This window comes from Dermatophagoides farinae, chromosome 5 (genome assembly GCF_024713945.1).
Source record: "Dermatophagoides farinae isolate YC_2012a chromosome 5, ASM2471394v1, whole genome shotgun sequence".
Lineage (NCBI taxonomy): Eukaryota > Metazoa > Arthropoda > Arachnida > Sarcoptiformes > Pyroglyphidae > Dermatophagoides > Dermatophagoides farinae.
In genome coordinates this window covers 1,051,113-1,070,313 of record NC_134681.1, presented here as the reverse complement: position 1 = coordinate 1,070,313, position 19,201 = coordinate 1,051,113, and the positions used below count along the sequence as shown (strand labels likewise).

The 19,201-nt window shown below is 28.1% G+C and overlaps 1 protein-coding gene across 10 annotated transcripts in view; it reads left to right on the top strand.

Moving 5' to 3' along the window:
* LOC124494023 (uncharacterized) overlaps positions 1-19,201 on the top strand; it is a 42,280-nt gene that overhangs the window by 17,797 nt on the left and 5,282 nt on the right. For 5 of the 10 annotated variants that reach the window (XR_012832246.1, XM_075731319.1, XM_075731317.1 and 2 more), the window contains exons 2-7: positions 1,613-1,776; positions 1,849-2,676; positions 18,229-18,362; positions 18,434-18,550; positions 18,621-18,764; positions 19,083-19,173. Coding sequence is in view for 9 of the 10 variants with exons in the window: in XM_075731319.1 (XP_075587434.1) it covers positions 1,731-1,776; positions 1,849-2,676; positions 18,229-18,362; positions 18,434-18,550; positions 18,621-18,764; positions 19,083-19,173 (1,360 nt within the window). In the remaining variant the exon portion in view is untranslated. Of the gene's footprint in view, positions 1-365; positions 1,387-1,567; positions 1,777-1,848; positions 2,677-18,228; positions 18,363-18,433; positions 18,551-18,620; positions 18,765-19,082; positions 19,174-19,201 lie in introns of those variants that run through there. The other 5 variants (XM_075731320.1, XM_075731315.1, XM_075731316.1 and 2 more) reach the window with 4 other exon arrangements.

Sequence of the window (19,201 nt, the reverse complement as noted above, 5' to 3'; positions counted from 1 at the left end):
ATAATCATGATAGACAAAACATCTCAAAGTCATATCATCATCATCATCATCATTGTCACATTACACATTGAATTTAAATAGTTTCCATACGGATTTTTTTTTCTCTTGTCATGTTTTTTTTTCATATATATTTGAATGATGAATCGATCAATCGATCAATTTTTTTTAATGATATGATTGCCTGATATTTGTATCGTGTGTGTGTATGTGTGTGTGCGGTTTCTGTTGCTGTTATATTGCTTCTGATAATGATCAATACATTTTATTTATCGGTTTTTTTTACAATTTATTTTTTTTTCTTTTCATTCAACATTATCCATAGCATTTCAATATATTTATGATTATGATCAATGAATTTTTTTTCTGTTGTTGTTGTTGTTGTTGTAATATGGTCATTGGAATTTCATTCATTCATTCATTCCATTCGTGTTTTGTTTTGTTTGTTTCAACATTTTTTTTTTTTACAAATTTTATTTTTTATATTTCGTTAATGTCACAGAAAGATTTATCATCATTAGTGTTGAAACGTCACATAATTTACAGACACACATCAAAACATTCAAATTGATTTGAATTCTCTTTTTTTTTAAATCCATCGTCATTTCATTCCATAATAAACATATAACGTGTATGTGTGTGTGTGTGTGTGTGTGTGTCATAGATATCTTTTCTTCATGAAGTTACAATACGACTAAAACTTATGTTGGACATACACTCACAAACACAAGTAAACACGTATACGTTGTTCATCATCATTATTATTTTTGCTATTTTCATTTCATTTTCATTTTCATTTTCATTTTTTTGTTTTGTTTTGTTTTGTTTATTAAAAAGGAAAGTACAAAAAAAAATTATTTTCCTTTTCAAAAAAAAAAAATTGAATATCAATGTCCTTGACGCCAACGTCATCAACCATCGGCAACCAACATCTTCACACCATAGCCAATCGAATCAACAGGACAGGATAGTGTCTCTCTCTCTGTCTCTGCATGTGTGTGTGTGTATGGATGAGAATTATTTATTATTAAGATTAAATCAATAGATTTCACTATTTTTTTTTTCGTACTAAATATTGTCAGCGGTGTTTGTGCCATTCTATAGAATTTTTTTTTCTTGATCGTCTTTTTTTTTCTTTGTTCATTGTAAAAAAGAATTGTGAACAAATTCAATGTTTGATTTTCTTCTTAGTGATGTCAAAAAAAAAACCAGTATAAATTAGTGTTGAATTTTTGCGTGTGCTGTTTTTTTTTTTTTTTTACTACTACTAAATCTCTGAAAAAAAACTCAAAGAGAGAGAGAGAGAAAGAGAAGAAAAAAATCAATAATTCAATCAATATTGATGTGAACCTTTGAATAAAAAAAAACAAACTAAAAGTAAAAGTAAAAGTAAAAGTTTTTCCTGCTGTTTGCCCATATGTGTGTGTGTGTGTGTTTGTATGTTGAATTTTTTCATTATAACCAATTTGATCTACGATTCTGGATCGTTATTTATTCATGAGCGCATTGGGTGTTAATTAGTATTCAAAATGATTTAACCTTTTAATATGTTTTTTTTTCTAATTTTCAGTTTTTTTTTCTATTATTATCATTTTTGTTGATGATTGAAATTTAGATTATGAAAAATTCATCGATAAGCTGTTCATAACAAACGTTAAATAAACAATAAACAACGAATCTCATACACTCTGTTCATCAACATCATTATCAACAACAACAAACAACAAGCATCAATGTCGACGTGTGCCATTAATAATAATAATAATAATAATAACAATGGTCAGAACAATAATTATAATTATAACATTAATATAATAATGATGATGATGGTCAATTTTATTCAATAAATAGATGAATCCAATATAAATAATAATCATCATATGCCGGTAAAAAATGCAACTAAACAAATATTTGATATGATGATTGAATCATCATCATCAACGACAGCATTATGCAATGGTAGTGGCCATATCAATTTGGATGAAAATATGACCAATAATAGAAATGATGATTTTAATCATACATCATCATCATCGATGATGACCACTGAATCATCATCCTCATCATCATCAACAACAACAATAACAACAGCAGCAGCAGCAGCAACAACAACAACAACCACGATGGCAATAATGTATGGCGAAGCTACAATTGTTGAATCATCATCATCATCGCCATTACAATTGGCCAATGATAATGATAATAATAATAATAATATTGATGGTATGATCGGTTTAAATGACAAAAATGATGATCATAATCATCATCAACAGCAACAGCAACAGCAACCACAATTACAACAATCACAACAGCAACAACAACAACAACAACAACATCATCAATCAGATGATTGTCATAATCCAATGTCAAATGGTAATCAAATTCCAAATAGTCCAGCTACAAGTTGTATGTCACAACAAAGTTCATCATCCTCATCCAATTATGGTCATAATAATAATAATAATAATCAACATTTTAATGGCCAAAATAGATTATCATCTTCATCATCATCATCATCATCATTATTGAATCATAATAATCATAGCAATAATCATAATAATAATGATAATCAAACCGTCCATTCATTGGCCGAATATCTACAACAATTGCTTAAAGATCGTCAACGTTTAGCAGCATTTCCCGGTACTTTTTTACATATTGATCGACTCATAGATGCTGGTAAGTTCATTTTTTTTTGTTTTGTTTTTTTTTTTTTTTTTGGCATCATTGATGAGTTGTGGCAATTTTTTTTCATTTTTGATCCATTCTATTTTTATCACACATACGCGATATTGCACGTGTGCATAGCATTTTTTTTTTGTTTTTTGTTTAGTTATGATTGATCAATTTAGATTAATCAAATCAAGTGTCACCGTTTTCTTTTCGTTTATGATTGAAATGTCACATGTCACAAATTTCATTTCAGTGTTGATTGATCGAATTGAACACACACACACACACACACCGAAACAAATAGAAAAAGTTTCTTCCTTCCAACACTCGAAATTGTTGTTGTTGTTGTTGTTGTTGATTATACAACACACAATTATTATAAACTTGACAACAATGGTAAATATTGTTGTTTTTGTTGTTCTTGTTTTATAATTCTAAAAGTTTTTATTATAATTGTCAAGTATATAAATACACCCACTCGATAATGGTTGTCCTTTTTGTTTTTGTTTTTGAAATTCATTCAATCAATGAGACATGCTTGTTGTTCAATTTGTTGCATTTTGTTTTCAACAATTTCTGACTTTGTTGTTGTTGTTAATGGTGCTGGTGCTGGTGCTTCTGCAGTGGGATGCACGTGTCTTACTTGACTTTTTTTTGTTGTTGAAAAAATTCATACATCAACAGCAGTAGTTTTTTCCGTTTTTCCGTTTTTCTTTTTTTTTGCCTCCGCTTCATTTGCATACATACTGACAATCAAAATTTTGCATTCATTTGAACAAAAAAAAAAAATGACTAAAAATAGATTCTAATCTTTCTTTTGATGGAATTATTCTTAACAAAAAGTTTTCAAAGTTTTATTTTATTTTATATTCCATTCATTTGACCACGTATACAAGTTTTCAGCATTATTCTTGTTACAAGCTATGATTCTTGTTATTGTTATAAAGAATCATCAAATAATGATTCAAAACAACAACAATGAATGACATTTTTTTTTCTTTGGCTAATTTTTTTTCTCTCTTGAACAAGGACAAAATTCCATTTATAGAATGTTTACTACTGTTATTCTAATTCCTGGAATTTTTCTGTTTTTATTTCTCTTTCGTTTGTGTGTGTGTCTTTCAATAAATAAAATGGTCAATTTAGCACATTCATATCACACATTATTCGATTATTGCTGCTGCTGTCGTTGTTGTTGTTTTCATTGAGAAAATGGCATAGAGATTTGTTTGTTTGAAAACATTTTCAATTCAATTGAATCGGATCAGATCGAATCGAATCGAATCAAATTAGATTAAGCCAATTTGTAATCCTGATCTTATTATAATGGTTCCACATTTTTTTACTATAAGTTGAAAGTTATGTGGAAAGAAAAATGTTTGAGATTGAGAAGAAAACAAAAATTATTGTCTGATGACCATCAACACGAGAACGATGACAACAACAACAACAACAACAACAACCAGCAATCAAAATGCAAACAGTGATGTTTGCATTTTCATATGATGATATGAAAAGCCAATCGTTTTTTTTAAACTGATGTTGTTGTCGTTGAAAATTCATTCAACCATACCACGTGTGTTTGAAGGAAAAAAAAATTACCAAAATAGAAATCTAGATTGCCAAACCATATTAAGCTTTTTGTATTTGTGTGTAGATTTTTTTTTTATTTTATTTTTTTCGCCATTCGACAGAAGAAAATTTTTTTTTTTTTTTTTTTTTTTGACTATATCTGGCTTGAATGTTTTGTTTTGTTCCACAAATTCAATGTGAAATCAGAAATTATCATTATGAATAAATCTTTGTTTTTTTGTAAATTTTTTTTTTCAGGCCAGAAACAAAATAGTAGCAGTTGAAATGGAAAGAATAATCTAAATCAGGAGGCCTCTTGTAAAATGTGTGAATTTTGTCGTTGTTGTTGTTGTTGTTTTCATTTGGAGAGCCTCCTTTCAATTTCTATTGCAACAACAACAACAACAACAACAACAACAAAATTCAAATTTCAAATATAAAAAAAAAATATTATGTGGGTAGAACCAAAAAAAAACTGACATTTAAAGTAAAAGAAAAAAAAACATAAACCACATGTAACAATAAATAAAACACAGAATAAGAAATCCATACAAATCCGTTTGGTTGTTGAATAATAATAATAATAACAACAACAACAACAACGGATATTCGCTGACTTATCAGCATCATCGTCATCATTGTGAATTATGGAATCTGTCATCAGCTTAAGATTTACTTCACTTTAAAATCATTTCATTCAATGTTAAGGAAAAAGGAGCCTCTTTTTAAATTTGTCAAACAAACACACACATGCACACACATGTGTGTATGTCATGTGACATGTGTTGTTGTTGTTGTTCATTTCATATGGTGATGATTTTTTTTTTGAAATTTTTTCTCATTTTTTTTTAAGTGCAAAACATTAACTATATCGAAAGAACAGAATGAAGAAATATATAAATTGATTGATTCTGATTTTGATCTTGATAATAATGATGGGCAATGAAGATAATACAATATAAATGATGATGATGATTGATGCCACATGTGTATATATAAAAAAAAATGTGTGGAAACATGCGTACATCATATGAATGTCGATGCAAATCTTTTTTTTTTTTTTTTTTTTTGTTTGTTTAAATATCAACAAGTGTTGTTGTCGATAAGTTTGATCTAGTTTTTCTTTTCACTAACTGCTTTCCGGTTTTTTCTCTCATTATTTCATCAATTTAAAGAAAAAAAAATTTACATTCAATTTTATCAATGTTTTATAATGGCAAGATGCCTTGTACAAAGGGGTTAATCGATAAAATTGATCGATTGTTTGTTTGATAGGTTGATTGATTGATTGATTGATTGATCGATCAAATAAACAGTGTATATACATGAGTTTCTTAACCAGTTATTTATTATGATTAAAACACATATTCATCAACTGCAACAGAATCTTTACTTTTTGCTAAATTTTCAACATTATGGGTCCATCCACGCAAGAGATGTCAACATTTGTATTTTTCGATACAAATTTTTCATCTATGATGGTGATCATGTTAACGTTGGAAAGCAGAGTGCTTTGGAAGCACAAAAGATTCGATTAGTTGAAGTGATTCGTTGTTCAAGCAGTCGATGAGGAAATTCTTATCGTTTATCCGGCTGTGAGAATGTCATTCAGATGGAAAGATTGTTTCATTCCATAGCGAAAGCTCAAGCAAATCTACAGGAAGTCTGTCAAAAAAACGTGGAATGGATGCTTAGCATTTCGTAGATTGGATGGTAAACTGGAATCAAGAGAAAAAGAGCATTTCAGAGTATGTCTTTGCAGACGTTGATTTAAGATTTTGGTGACGATACATACGAAAATCATGGAATTTTCATCATCATCATCATAATGTTAGCGGATTTGAATCTTCGTCAATGGAAAATATCATCTGAAAATTTTGGCATGTGATCAAAACGGTTTGATGGTGATTTTGGACAAACAAATCGAAGGCAAAAAAATTTGAAAAACAGTTGTGAATTCAAACCGAACAAACAAACTAACAGAAAATCGAAACAAAAGTTATTTAGTTTGTGCAAAGAACAAGAGATATGAAGAAAAAGGAAGTTCGAATTTTCATGAAAAAGACGATCTGTAATGGTAAAGGATTCATCAATGTCAATATGTTTTGGCAGAATTTTTCATCACGACATGAGCAAGTGATGGCCGTCGTTTTGTTATGATGTTTTTGTGATTTCAATATTTATTTCAACATCAATTGTTAAAAGAAATAACGATGATTGTTGAATAAACTGTTGAGTATGTTTAATTAGTACAACAGTGTAAATATTGTATAATATGAGTTTGTTAACCAGTATTCAAAAAAAAATATTCATCAACTGCTAACTATTGAATCTTATACTTCCAAGCCTCTTGCTAAATATTTCAACATTGATCGATCAAATAAACAGTGGCAACAGGTTTCTTTTTTTTCTAATCTCCTCTCATCAGTTTTATTTTTTATTGACATTCGTTTCCAATGATTTTTGATGATGATGATGATGATGATGATAATGTAAACAAAGACAATTGAAGGAAAAAGAGGAAAAAAATTCATTCGAAAATTTTTCATCCATCTTAATTTGACTGTCAAAAAAAAATGGTGAGATTTTGATAAACAAACAAACAACAAAAATTGAATGAACGTTGATGATTACCATCATCATCATCATCATGATCATAATGATTTGAATAAACAAAGTCAACTAAAAAAAAACTTGATTTTTTGGACAAACAAATGAAAGAAAAAAATGAAAAACTAAATTCAAACCTAACAAACAAACAAACAGACCGAAACAAAAACTTGTTAACTTTTTTTTGCTCTCCTTCTTGTCAATGAGAATTTTTCATCACACATCGATTGATGAGTATGTTTTGTTTTTATGATTTCAAATCAAGAAAAAGAATAACGATGATGATAAGAACGAATGTATTTTTGACAACAGAATTTTCAAATGAAAATATTCAAAAAAAAAGAAGAAAGAATGAAAAAAAAACTTCCGGAATTTACGGTCGAGTTTTTTTTTCTTGGTAATGTGACAATAGTGACCAGTAACAGAAACAAAAAACTTATTCGGAATAATCATAATGCAAGCATGCAAACAAACAGACCAACCATCATCATGATTCATCATCATCATCATCATCATCGTTTGTTTTGCAATCAAACACTCACTCACATATATATATTTCATTCAAATTACATGATCACATCGCTTTTAAAATGTATATTCTGTGACATTTTCTATTTCACTTTTTCATGCTACTAACTTTTCACCGTAAATAATAAACAAAAATGATGATGATGACGACAATGAGATGATGATGATGATGAAAATGTTCATTTTTATTTTCATATTTCATTATTGTTTTTTTTTTCTTTGCTTTTATATATTTATTCAAGTGTATTCTCTATTCACTCATCACATGATAAGAATATGATATTGTTTTCTCGTTGTTCATTCTGTATTATGGAATATATCGAAATTATTATGGAATCTTACCACTGTGAAAGAATGCATTCAATGACATTCAATTATCTTAAGTGTGACCAATAATAATAATAATAACGATGATATAGAGAATAAAACTTGAAAAATAGAGAGAGAGAGAGAAATGATGAAAAAAATATACTCAAGAATAAGTATCTCATGAGATTCAACTAATTACCAGAATATATCTATATATCGTGGATTATTTCTTGATTATTATTTTTATTTTCTACTTTTAATGAACAGAATTTTTCATTTTTTTTCCTATTGTAAAAGTGGAATATGATGATGAATGCAAAGGATTGATTGGATAGAATATTAACCGATTTCCCATATGTATGATTCTTGATTCTTTAGAATTCAAAATGAGGAAGGAAATAATTTTAAAATGAATTGTTTGTTTTGTTTTGTTTTGTTTCGTTTTTTTTTTTGAATTTTCCAATTTCAATTTTTTTTCCGTCACTATATGATGATTTTTTTTTTGAATTCAAAATTATTCATTCACTCACAAACTAAAGAATTGAACGAAAGGATTCGTTTTTTTTTTCTTTATTTCTCTTCCATAACCAAAACAGGAATTTAATTCTTTTCTTTATTTCGTTCCATTTGAATTCTATGAATCTTCTACCTTCTGATATTATTAATAATATATTCATCATATATATCCGGACTAGAAAGAAAAAAAAACTTCAAAGTCGACAGCTTGTTTTGTTTTGTTTTGTTTTGATGATTTTTTGTTTTGTTTTTCATATTTATTTCTCCCATGATGATATAGCAATTTATGGTGGCAAAGAAATTTGTTTTTTTGAATTTTAAATTTTCGAAAAATTCAAAACATGGATATTTCATTCATTCATTCATTCATCCATTTTTTTCACGAAATCAAAACAATAATAATGTTAGTGATGTATAAGCCATGACTATTTTAACGAATTTTGGTTGTTGTTGATGTCATTTTTTTTGTTTGTTTGTATTTTGTAAATGTGCGTGCATGAAATAAATGTCAACAATTTTTTTTTTGCTTTTGCTTTTTTCACTTTTCTTGTCATTTTCAAACTTTTTTTTTCTCCTCTACATTCGGTTATTATAATAATAACACATATCAAACAACAACAACAACAACAATGAGTTGATTGTTGTTTGATACACACACACACACACACACACACACAGCTACTGTTGATGTAACGAAAAAAAAGCAAATCAAATAAATGAAGCAAATGTCAGAGGTTTTTTTGCTCTCGATTTTTGAAAAAAAATGAATTTTTAAAATGAAAACGCTACGTTTTTTTTAACACAATGATCACGTAAGAAACACGATTGTTATAATTGATTCGATTAATGATGATGATGATGAAATATTTGCTTTGCCTGTAATTTCATTGTTATAAATAATAAATTCCGGATTTTTAATTCTGTCTACATGATGATGATTCATTGAATTTTATTATTTTATAAATAGAGTTCTTGTTAATAATGATGATAATAATTTTTAATTAGTAAGCAAAAAATATGAATTGAGAAAAAAAAATCAGCAAATTGAGCTTATAATAAACACACATACACACATATTGAGTAACGCTAGTGTAAAAAAAAAGTGAACGAGAGAAAAATTCAAAACCAAAAAAAAAAATACAAATTATGACACATTTATTCAATCGGAATAGGAAAAAAAAGGGTTAGCTGGTTTTAGAAAGCAAAAAAAAAAAAAAAAGTTTTAGGAACTAAAGGAACTTTTATTTCTCGCTGTTTTCTCATGCCATTCATCATGATAAACATGAATTATTCGTTACATTCAACCCAGCTTTATATTATTTATGTAATATTCAACAAATAAATTGAACCAATGAACAACAACAACAAAAACAAAAGAAAAGCTAATGTGTGGTGAGAAAGAAAATGAAAGTTTTCTGTTCGACAAGATGATGGAAATTTTTTTGTTCTTTCTTTCACTATGAGTACATTTAAAAATGTGAAAAACTGCGACGACGACGACGACGACGGCGATGAAAACTGAAAAAAAAAATTTGAAAATTTCCAGTGTGTGTGTGTTTGAATTTTTTGTTTATTTTATTCTTTATTCATATTCTTGATTTGATTTTTTTTCACTCATTCATTTACTTTATCCGTTTTTTGTCATTTGATTTATTTGGTTTTTTTTATTTTGCGTAATCATCTTCATCATCATCATCATCATTATAATGGTTGACATGACAAACCAATTTGTCATTTTACATTTCCATTCACGTATACGTCAATTATATATCGTTGTGTGTTTGGTTTAATTTCTCATATATAATGAATATATCTAAAAGTTTGTAGAGATGAAAAAAAAAATTCAATTGTCAATTTCAAAATGAAATGAACCGAAATTCATGGTAAAAATTTAAAATTTCCTGCATTACCTGACCACTCACACTATGAACTAGTGGCTGGCTTTTTGTTTGTTGTTGACTACCTCATTTTTCTTCATACTGATAATGGATTCAAATTTCACACCATTAAGATTATTGTCTTGACTTTATTGTTTTTTTTAGCCTTATTCAGCAAAGAAAAATATCTCGCTACAGGAAGATAACCCGATCAACACGATCGATTCAGGGTAATGTGATGATGGTGATGATGATGAATTTTTTCTTTCATGAAATGAGAATTTTATTTTGAAAAAAAAGCAGAATACATGAAGAATAAATGATGATGATGATGATGGTTTGTTTTTTTTTCAAACTTCAACAAAATCCAAGTTGTTGTTGTCATTGTATATGGGTTGCAATTGTTGTTTTTTTTCATTGTTTCCCAAATCTAGAATAGAATTCAATAATTGAATGAACGACCGAAAAAAAATCATTTTTTTCTGCTGAATCAACATGCAACATCAAAAACACATCATCATTATTGTTGTTATTATCTTAAAATCGGTACACAGACACACAAACGTAATACGGTATATAGAGAATGAAATAGTACAAAAATAAGTAATGAACTTTTCTGGGAATTAGAAATGAAACAAAAAAAAGTTTGGATTATATGACAAAACCTGACCAAACAAGTTAAATTCAACAATAATAACTGTGTATATTTTGAAAATTAATCTGTCCAATTCATTCAGACTAGAATTATAAGCTTTTTTTTCTGTTTGATACTATGTTTCATCATTAACGAACGTTTTTTTTGTTTGTTTGTTTGAAATGACAAGAATGGTGATGATGATGATGACATGAATTCTTGGTCAAAATCAAGAATTTCAGGGATGTTGTTTTACATTTTTATTTAATTTTTTTTTTGTTTGCTTGCTTGACGTCATTATGATCATCATTTTGTGATGGCCAAATGACAATAATGACCTCTCTCTCTCTCTCTCTCGCTCTCGCTCTCTGATGCATGGAGAATCCAAACAAACAAACAAACAAAAAGAAAAATTCTTCATTTCGTTATTATTATGGTCAAATTATTATTACAACATAATATTTGTAAGTGTAGAATAGACAAACAAAAAAAAATATATATATATTCATTTAAAAACAATGTTCATTCATTCGTAAACAAAATGAATAAAGAATTTTTCTTTTTTTTTTTGCTTTGTCTTTGTAAGAAAATAAAACTGTATATATGTATCCACATCTCGAAGGAATTGTATCTCTGTACATTTGATCAAATAGAAAAATTTTCTATTTTCATTTTCTTATCAAACATACAGCATTCACACACACATATTGACCAACAACGACAATGGTTTACCAGATTTCTTTCCATTTTGTTGATGATTATTGTGGTAGTTTTTAAACATTCAAACAATTTCTACAGAATGGAAAGAATTCACATTAAATGTGAAAAAAACAACAACAACAATGGAAATATGTCATCTAGAAATATTCATTTCCTTCTTAAATCTCACTATTTTACTTGGTTTTTACGACAATTCTTAGAACGAATAAACAACAACAACAAAAAGGAAAGAGTTAATTTTGCTATATATTAAACGATTCTATTCTGGGATTTTAATTTCGTTGTTGTTTTTTTTTTGTTGAATTTCTAATTGAAATTTTTTTTTAAAAAATTTGTCAAAGTGAATGAAAAAAAAATCAACTTGTCAACGAATTGAATGTAATGTGGTGGCGGCGGTGGTTTTTTAAATGATTTTGATGATAATGAACATGTCATCATCATTTGTGTTGAATGAATGAATGAATCTTTGAAAAAATAAACAGCTAGATTTGTCTTTACTCGCTTGCTTGAATTATCATCATCATCATCATTCTGAAATGGGTGTTATTTTCCGTTGTTGTTGTTGTTGTTGTTATTGTTGTTTTTTTCGTCAAATTCAATTCATTTCTTTTTCCTTTTTTTTTTGACATTTGATTTGATAACCATTGTCGTCTTTGGAGATATGATGATGATGATGATGATGATTTGTTGAGTGTAGGTGGTGTCACCTTTCATGTGACATTTTTGTTTTTTTTTACTTCAACCAAAAAAAACAGAGGAATGAAAGAGTTATATTGTTCCAAAAGGAATAATTAAATATAAAATCTTATGATTGAAATTTGATGCTTTTTTCAGTGTGTGTGTGTGTGTTTAAAAACGTTTTTCTTTTCTTTTCTCCTTCTTATTCTTTTTTTTTCGATTGCATGAAATCGTATCCATTCACACCGGAAGTTGTTCATCTATCAATCATTGAAAGAGAAAAAATTTTATTTTTTTTTCGCCGGAAATAGAAACATGGAAACAACAAGACAAAACTTTTCCATGAATGAAATAAGTTTGTTCAATGTAATTGACGCCTACAATTGTAAAAAAAAAAATTTTTTTGCTTTTTTTACATTTCAACCACCTACACATTGTTTTCCATATTTTTATTTTCGTTCTTGTTGTTGCTCTTGTTGTTGTCGTTGTTGTTGTTGTTGTTGTTGTTGTTGCCATTTACAATAGTATAATTGTTGTTGTTAAATATGGCCCCCATTTCCTCACATTGATTGATTCATAATTGTCGAAGAATGATAAAAAATTTATTTGATTAATTATTTGCATAAATTGCATATGGCCACCATTATTGAATGAAAATTTATGGCAACATTGAAAAAACATTATTATTGCATCAATGTGAAATGACCAAATTTAGATGATCACACATAAATGGACAAATCTTCCAACGCATTTTTTTTGTTTTGTTTTGTTTCAGTCCAAAGATTTTTTTACACAAAAATGATTCGTACGCTCGATAAACTTGAATTTTATTAATTTTTTTTTCATTTTTCACTATCATTATGATGAATTCAATACCAAATGTCGTTTTTTGTAGGTTAAGGCATAGATTTTTCATCAGCCAACATGCATACACACACACATACGCTGATTTTAAAATGACAGAATTCATAACATTTATTTATCGAATTTAATATAAATGAATAATGACAAACCAGAATGTGTTTATAGTTTCTGTTTTCCACCAACTAACCAACAAAAATAAAAATTCTGTTCATATAATTTACTTCTATTCAATGATGATGATCATTTTGTGGTTCAATATGATGGAGAAGAATAAATACATGATTTACTGGCCAGGTTTTTTTCTGTTTGTTTGTTTGGCTAGGTTGTCATTTTTCATTTATACGATTCTTTCCTTTCACTAAACGGTATATTGATGATGATGGTGTAGTAGTTTTCAGTTTTAATTTTGAATTTTATCAATCATACTGTTTTGAGATCATTGTAATGGAAAAAATACCGTTCTTTTTTCTTTTTTTGGTCGTAAACAAAAATTACCCCAAAATCGCGGATATAAGACGCTTCTTATACAAAAAATTGTCTTATTTTTAATGGTTACATTATGGAAGAAAAAAAAATATCTGCGGTTCGCCAGTTGCGTCTTTTAGTCGTGATTTTAAGGTATAATAACCGGTCAGTTGTATCGGTATGGTATGGTGGGTGTGATATGGACAAATTTTGTAATTGAGAAATCAAAAAAAAAAACAACATAAAACTATATTCTCAAGGGACTACTTTTGTAAACATTCTGGACGCAAAAGTGAAACAAACAAACAAAAAATATTCCGGTATAAATGTCTATTGGTGAATCCAAGAAAATAGAAATAATTTGATTTAATCACAAGTTGAACTATTTTTTTTCTGGTGAGTTGAGTTTAGTCGAGTAATGTCAGCCATTCAGTAGGCCTTGCATTATTATTATATTTTTGTTAGTTTCAACAACAACAACAACCAAAAATATCCGGCCATATAGTCCAACTAAAATGAAATGATTTTGTTGTTGTTGTTGTTGTTGCAGAACATGGTTGTCGCTGTTGAATTCAGGTTTGAAAAGAATCCATCATCATCATCATCATCATCATTAACATTAATGACTCTCTGTATCATCATATTATAAAGATGATGAAACGATTCTTGTTATTTTTTTTTCGTAAAAAAAAGATCAAGTAAAAAAATCCACCCAATCTCAATCTCAATCGTTTTGACTTTCATTCTATTTGTATAATTGGATGTCATGACTCATTTTTTGAGCTATATAATATGTGTGTGTGTGAATAGTTGATTCTACCTGGATCAATTTTTCATGTTCACCAGCCAGTCAACCATTAGAATAACACACACACACACACATTAGACAACAGCTGGATGATCAAGCAAAAAAAATGGAAAAAAATGCAAAATTTTTAGTTTAAACATTCCACCAGCATTGGTTTTTTTCCAATATTTGGAATATTTAATTCGTGAAAAACAAATAAATGTCTTTTTTTCCGTTTCCATTCGTTTGTTATATGATTGTTTCTGGTCATGTTAAATTATCATTTCATCATAATCTATTTTTACTTTCTATTTGTTTGTCATTCCATAAATTTTTTTTTGGGGGAGGAGAAGGGAAGAAAAAGATTAAAAGTGGGCAACAATTCACAATTCTGGATTCTGGATTTTTTATTCATTATCAAAATCATAAAAATTGTGTGTGTGTGAGTGTGTATAATTATCATTATGGACAATAATGGTGTGATACAATTATTGTGATTGCTATTTGTGTGTGTGTGAATATTCTCCCATTTGGGATGATGAAACAGAAAAAAAAAGTTTTCAACAAAATTCTCTCTCTCTCTCTCTCTCTCTCTCCATACAATACAGAAAATTGAATTTCTCATTTGCCAATCACAATTTTAAGCTTGAAACAAAAAAACTTTGCATCAAATTCTGAACATCTGGCTATTCAATGTTCGAATTTCATTTGTTCAACATTACATCATATAACATCAATGATTTGATTAGCATAATCTGTTGTTTTTTTTTTCATTCTCTCTCCCTCTCTCCGTTGTCTCATTTTGTCCACAATTTACGTTTGTTTGTTATTTGAGATGTTGCAATCTATTTGTATGTCTATCCGATTTATTTATTCAATTTTCCGTTGAAAGGAAGCGGAAAATTGTTTTCAATTTAGTCTGGATAAAATTATTTCTCTAATTTCATTCACTCTGAATTTTTGTTATTTTCAATATGCTCAATCAATTTATCAATACTTCAATAGTGGCTAATATTATCAATCAATCGATAATAATAATAAAATACTACTCGTTCTCCGTATTATATGGTTGTATATTTATATATTTAATTATTATGATTGTTGATCACGAAGATCGTCAATCACGATCGATTACGGGAAACCACGAGAATCGATATATCCGTAGTTCAATTAATTAATTTCAGTGATAATTTAATTTTTTTTTTTTGCCCAATATTTTATTTTTACCGACCAAAATTAGGAGAAAATCACGATTATTGAAATGAATATCAGTGGAGATGAAAAAAAAAAATAAAAAAAAAGGACCATAAGAGAAATTTCTTGGCAAAAACCATGAAATCATGTCAATTTGTTATATATGTGATTATTATTGTGAAAACAAACCGGCTTTTTTTTCTAAAATTGATGAAAAATGATCTTTCATCATAATGAACATATATATGACGAATTTTTTTTTGTACACGAATATATTTTGCAATATGCAAATAAGAATCCGTTGAAAATGATTGCAAGTTCAAAAAAAAAATGCTATTCGTCAAAAGAAACAAAAAAAAATGTGCGAAAAAAAAGAAAGAAAAATGTCACCAAAAGACATTGAAATTTAAATTCAATATAAAATAGAGAATATAATGGTGAATGAAAGAAGGGAAAAATCATTACGTTTGCAAGGAAATAATTTCACCAAAAAAAAAATAAAAAAAAAAATTTCAGTTTGAAAATGAAATGAAAAGTCTTGTTTCTTTCGTTATTTTTTTTTCTCTAGTTTATGATTGCCAAATACACACACATACATACAAAATCATTCGCTTGCTGTCGAATTTAACACTTTTTTTCTTGGGGATGTTAAACATATTGGCTTCATTTCACTGTGATCATCATTTAATTCATCATCATCGATCAAGCCATGTCATGAAAAGTGACATTTTTTTTTGTTCTCCTCAATCTATCTATCTACATGTTCTATATCGGATAATGTTTCCGGAATGTTACACGTTTGGATTAAGATCCATATGTCAATCAAAAAAAAAAAAAAAAAATAGAAAAAAAAGAAAATCCAGAATTGATTATCATGATTGTTGATTGAATGATTTTGATTGAATTATATTATAATAGTGTGTGACATCTAAAAAAACAGATGATGATGAATAGCTCTAGTGGTATGCATAATAATAATAATAACATTCATTGACATATATAACTATTCTGATTCTGTATTGCCTGGTTTGCAAATTTTTTTTTTCTCGTTTCATCAGAATTTTTTATTCTTGGTTTTTTTTTTTATTCTCTATATTCTTGTCAGTTTCTCTTTTTTTTTGTTGCCTGCATTTGATGCTGATGAGGATGATGAATAAATATGATTAATTAACTTTTGACAATCACACACACGCAGACAATGAAGAAATTTTTTTTTGTTCTAGCAATGTAAGCAAAAGTAAATAGAATAGAAAAGAATAAATGTGAGAAAACAAAAGAAAAAGATTTTGTTGAAGAATAGAAGAAACAAATTCTGCTTCATTCAGAATTGGATTGAATGCAGCCAAATAACGAAAAAAAATGAGACAAAGTGAAAAAATTAATATGAATAATTATTATGAAGAATGAATGGAAATGAATTATGTTTTGTTTTTTTTTTATTTCACTTGTCTGTATTTATTTTTTTCTTAAGAATTGATTATCTTTTTTTTGTAACAACAACAACAATAATAATAACAAGAGAAAAAAAAATTCGAGAATCAAAGAATATTGTGTAACGTTGTGGTGACATTTTTGTTGTTGTTGTTGTTGCCATTTTTTCTTTATTTCATGATGAATTGTGTGGTTTTGCCAGGAAATTTTCATCATTTTTTTTTCTGCTCAAGCATTGACTTTAGAAATGTATGTATGTATTAATCACCTAAACCAACTCCTTGATGACGAATTTAGCACACACACACACATAGACAGAGAGAGAATGATTTAGATTTGAATTTTCAAGTAAAAAAAAATACTAAAACCAAGCAAAAACATTTTGTTTTTTGCAATCATCATTAATCTATAGTGTGTGTGTGTATGGGTGCGTGTGTGTGGATTAGGATTTTACAAATTTTTCTTCCACTATTCTGGTGTTTTCATCCGCACACACACGAGCATTGTTGTCGTCGAATTTTTTTTCATACATTTCATACACATACGGGCAAAAAAAACGGGTTGAACAAAAAAAACAACAACAACAAAACATTACAATTCGAGATTTATTATTTGGCACACGAACACTTTGGTATATATACATTGAAAGAATGAATGAATGAAAAAAAACCGGCAGCAAAAAAAAAATAATAAAAAAAATTTAGCACAAATATAGGAAAACAATCAACTAAACTAAAAAACAAAAACAAAAACAAAAACAAAAAAAAATTCTCGACACACGATATATTCGCGTGTTTTCTCTCTCTTTCTTTTTTTCATCTTCCAACACTAAAGGTATATCGAAGGGGTCAGCCCCAGCTTCCCCACCACACAAATAATATTTATTCGCTATGCTAGTTATTGCCGTATATTTTGTTACACAACACAAATCATCATTATACGGACAATATAACCGTAAATTTTAAAACGAATGAATAACAACAACAACAGCTACAACAACAACAACAACAACAAAATACTTGGCATCTTTTTTTTTTGATTTATTATCATTGTTGGAATTTACGGTGGAGAAAAAAAATTTATTTTTGCTTTTTTTCTGTTCTTTTTCTGTTTTTTATTTCTCCACAATTGACCATTGATCAATTTTTTTTCACTTCTTCGATCTAACAACTACTTATTTTGTTTTTCTCTTTCTCTTTTTTTTTTTATTTTCTTGGTGTTCTTGGAATCATCATCATCATGTTTATCACGATCAACAATAAAAATGATCGAACAAATATCATACAACAACAACAAATGATTTACCTGTTCAACAACAAAACAAATCATCATCATCATCATCAACCATTGTTATTATTACCAACCATCATCAGAGATTGCCCGTGTACGAGCTTCATTATTTCAGATTAATGGTGATGAACATAAACCATTGATATTACCTGAACCTGATGGTCCTATTGTAAATAAAATGGAAAAAGTTTATGTGCCTGTTGATGAACATCCAGATGTAAGTCATTTTTTTTTGTTTTGTTTTGTTCGTTTCACTTTCATTCGATTAAATTTTTGTAATTTAATTAGTTCAATTTTGTTGGAAGAATTCTTGGACCACGTGGTATGACTGCCAAACAATTGGAACAAGAAACTGGCTGTAAAATTATGGTCCGTGGTCGTGGTTCTATGCGTGACAAGAAAAAGGTTTGATGTTTTTTTTTGTTTGAAATCTCGATTGTCATGATTCAATCAATCAATCAATCAATACAAATAGGAGGAACAGAATCGTGGCAAACCAAATTGGGAACATTTAAACGATAAATTACATGTATTGATTACTGTGGAAGATACAGAGAATCGTGCCATAGCCAAAATGGAACGTGCAATTGAAGAGGTTAAAAAATTATTGGTTCCAATCGTAAGTGGTGTCAATTTTTTCAATTTTTCACGAATGTATGGCCATCTCGAATTGGTGATAAATTTTTTGTCGAAACTTATTCGACAGAAATACATGAAATTGAGTCTAGTTTTTAGTTAGTTTCTTATCAACCAAATATAATGGTGATGGCCTAAACCTTATGTTTTATTCATTTCTGTCATTCATTCATCTATTTTCAATTGAATTGAATTTTTTTTCGTTTTATCATTTTTTCATGTTGTTTTCGACGATCAACTACTAATCATTTGGAACATTCGCATAAAACTCAATATTTTTTTTTTCATTGGAAATTCAAAGACTGAAGGTGAAGATGAGCTTAAAAAACGACAACTAATGGAACTGGCCATCATCAATGGAACTTATCGTGATTCTGGTCAAAGAAATTCTGGTTAGTAGATATTTTTTTATCAACTCCA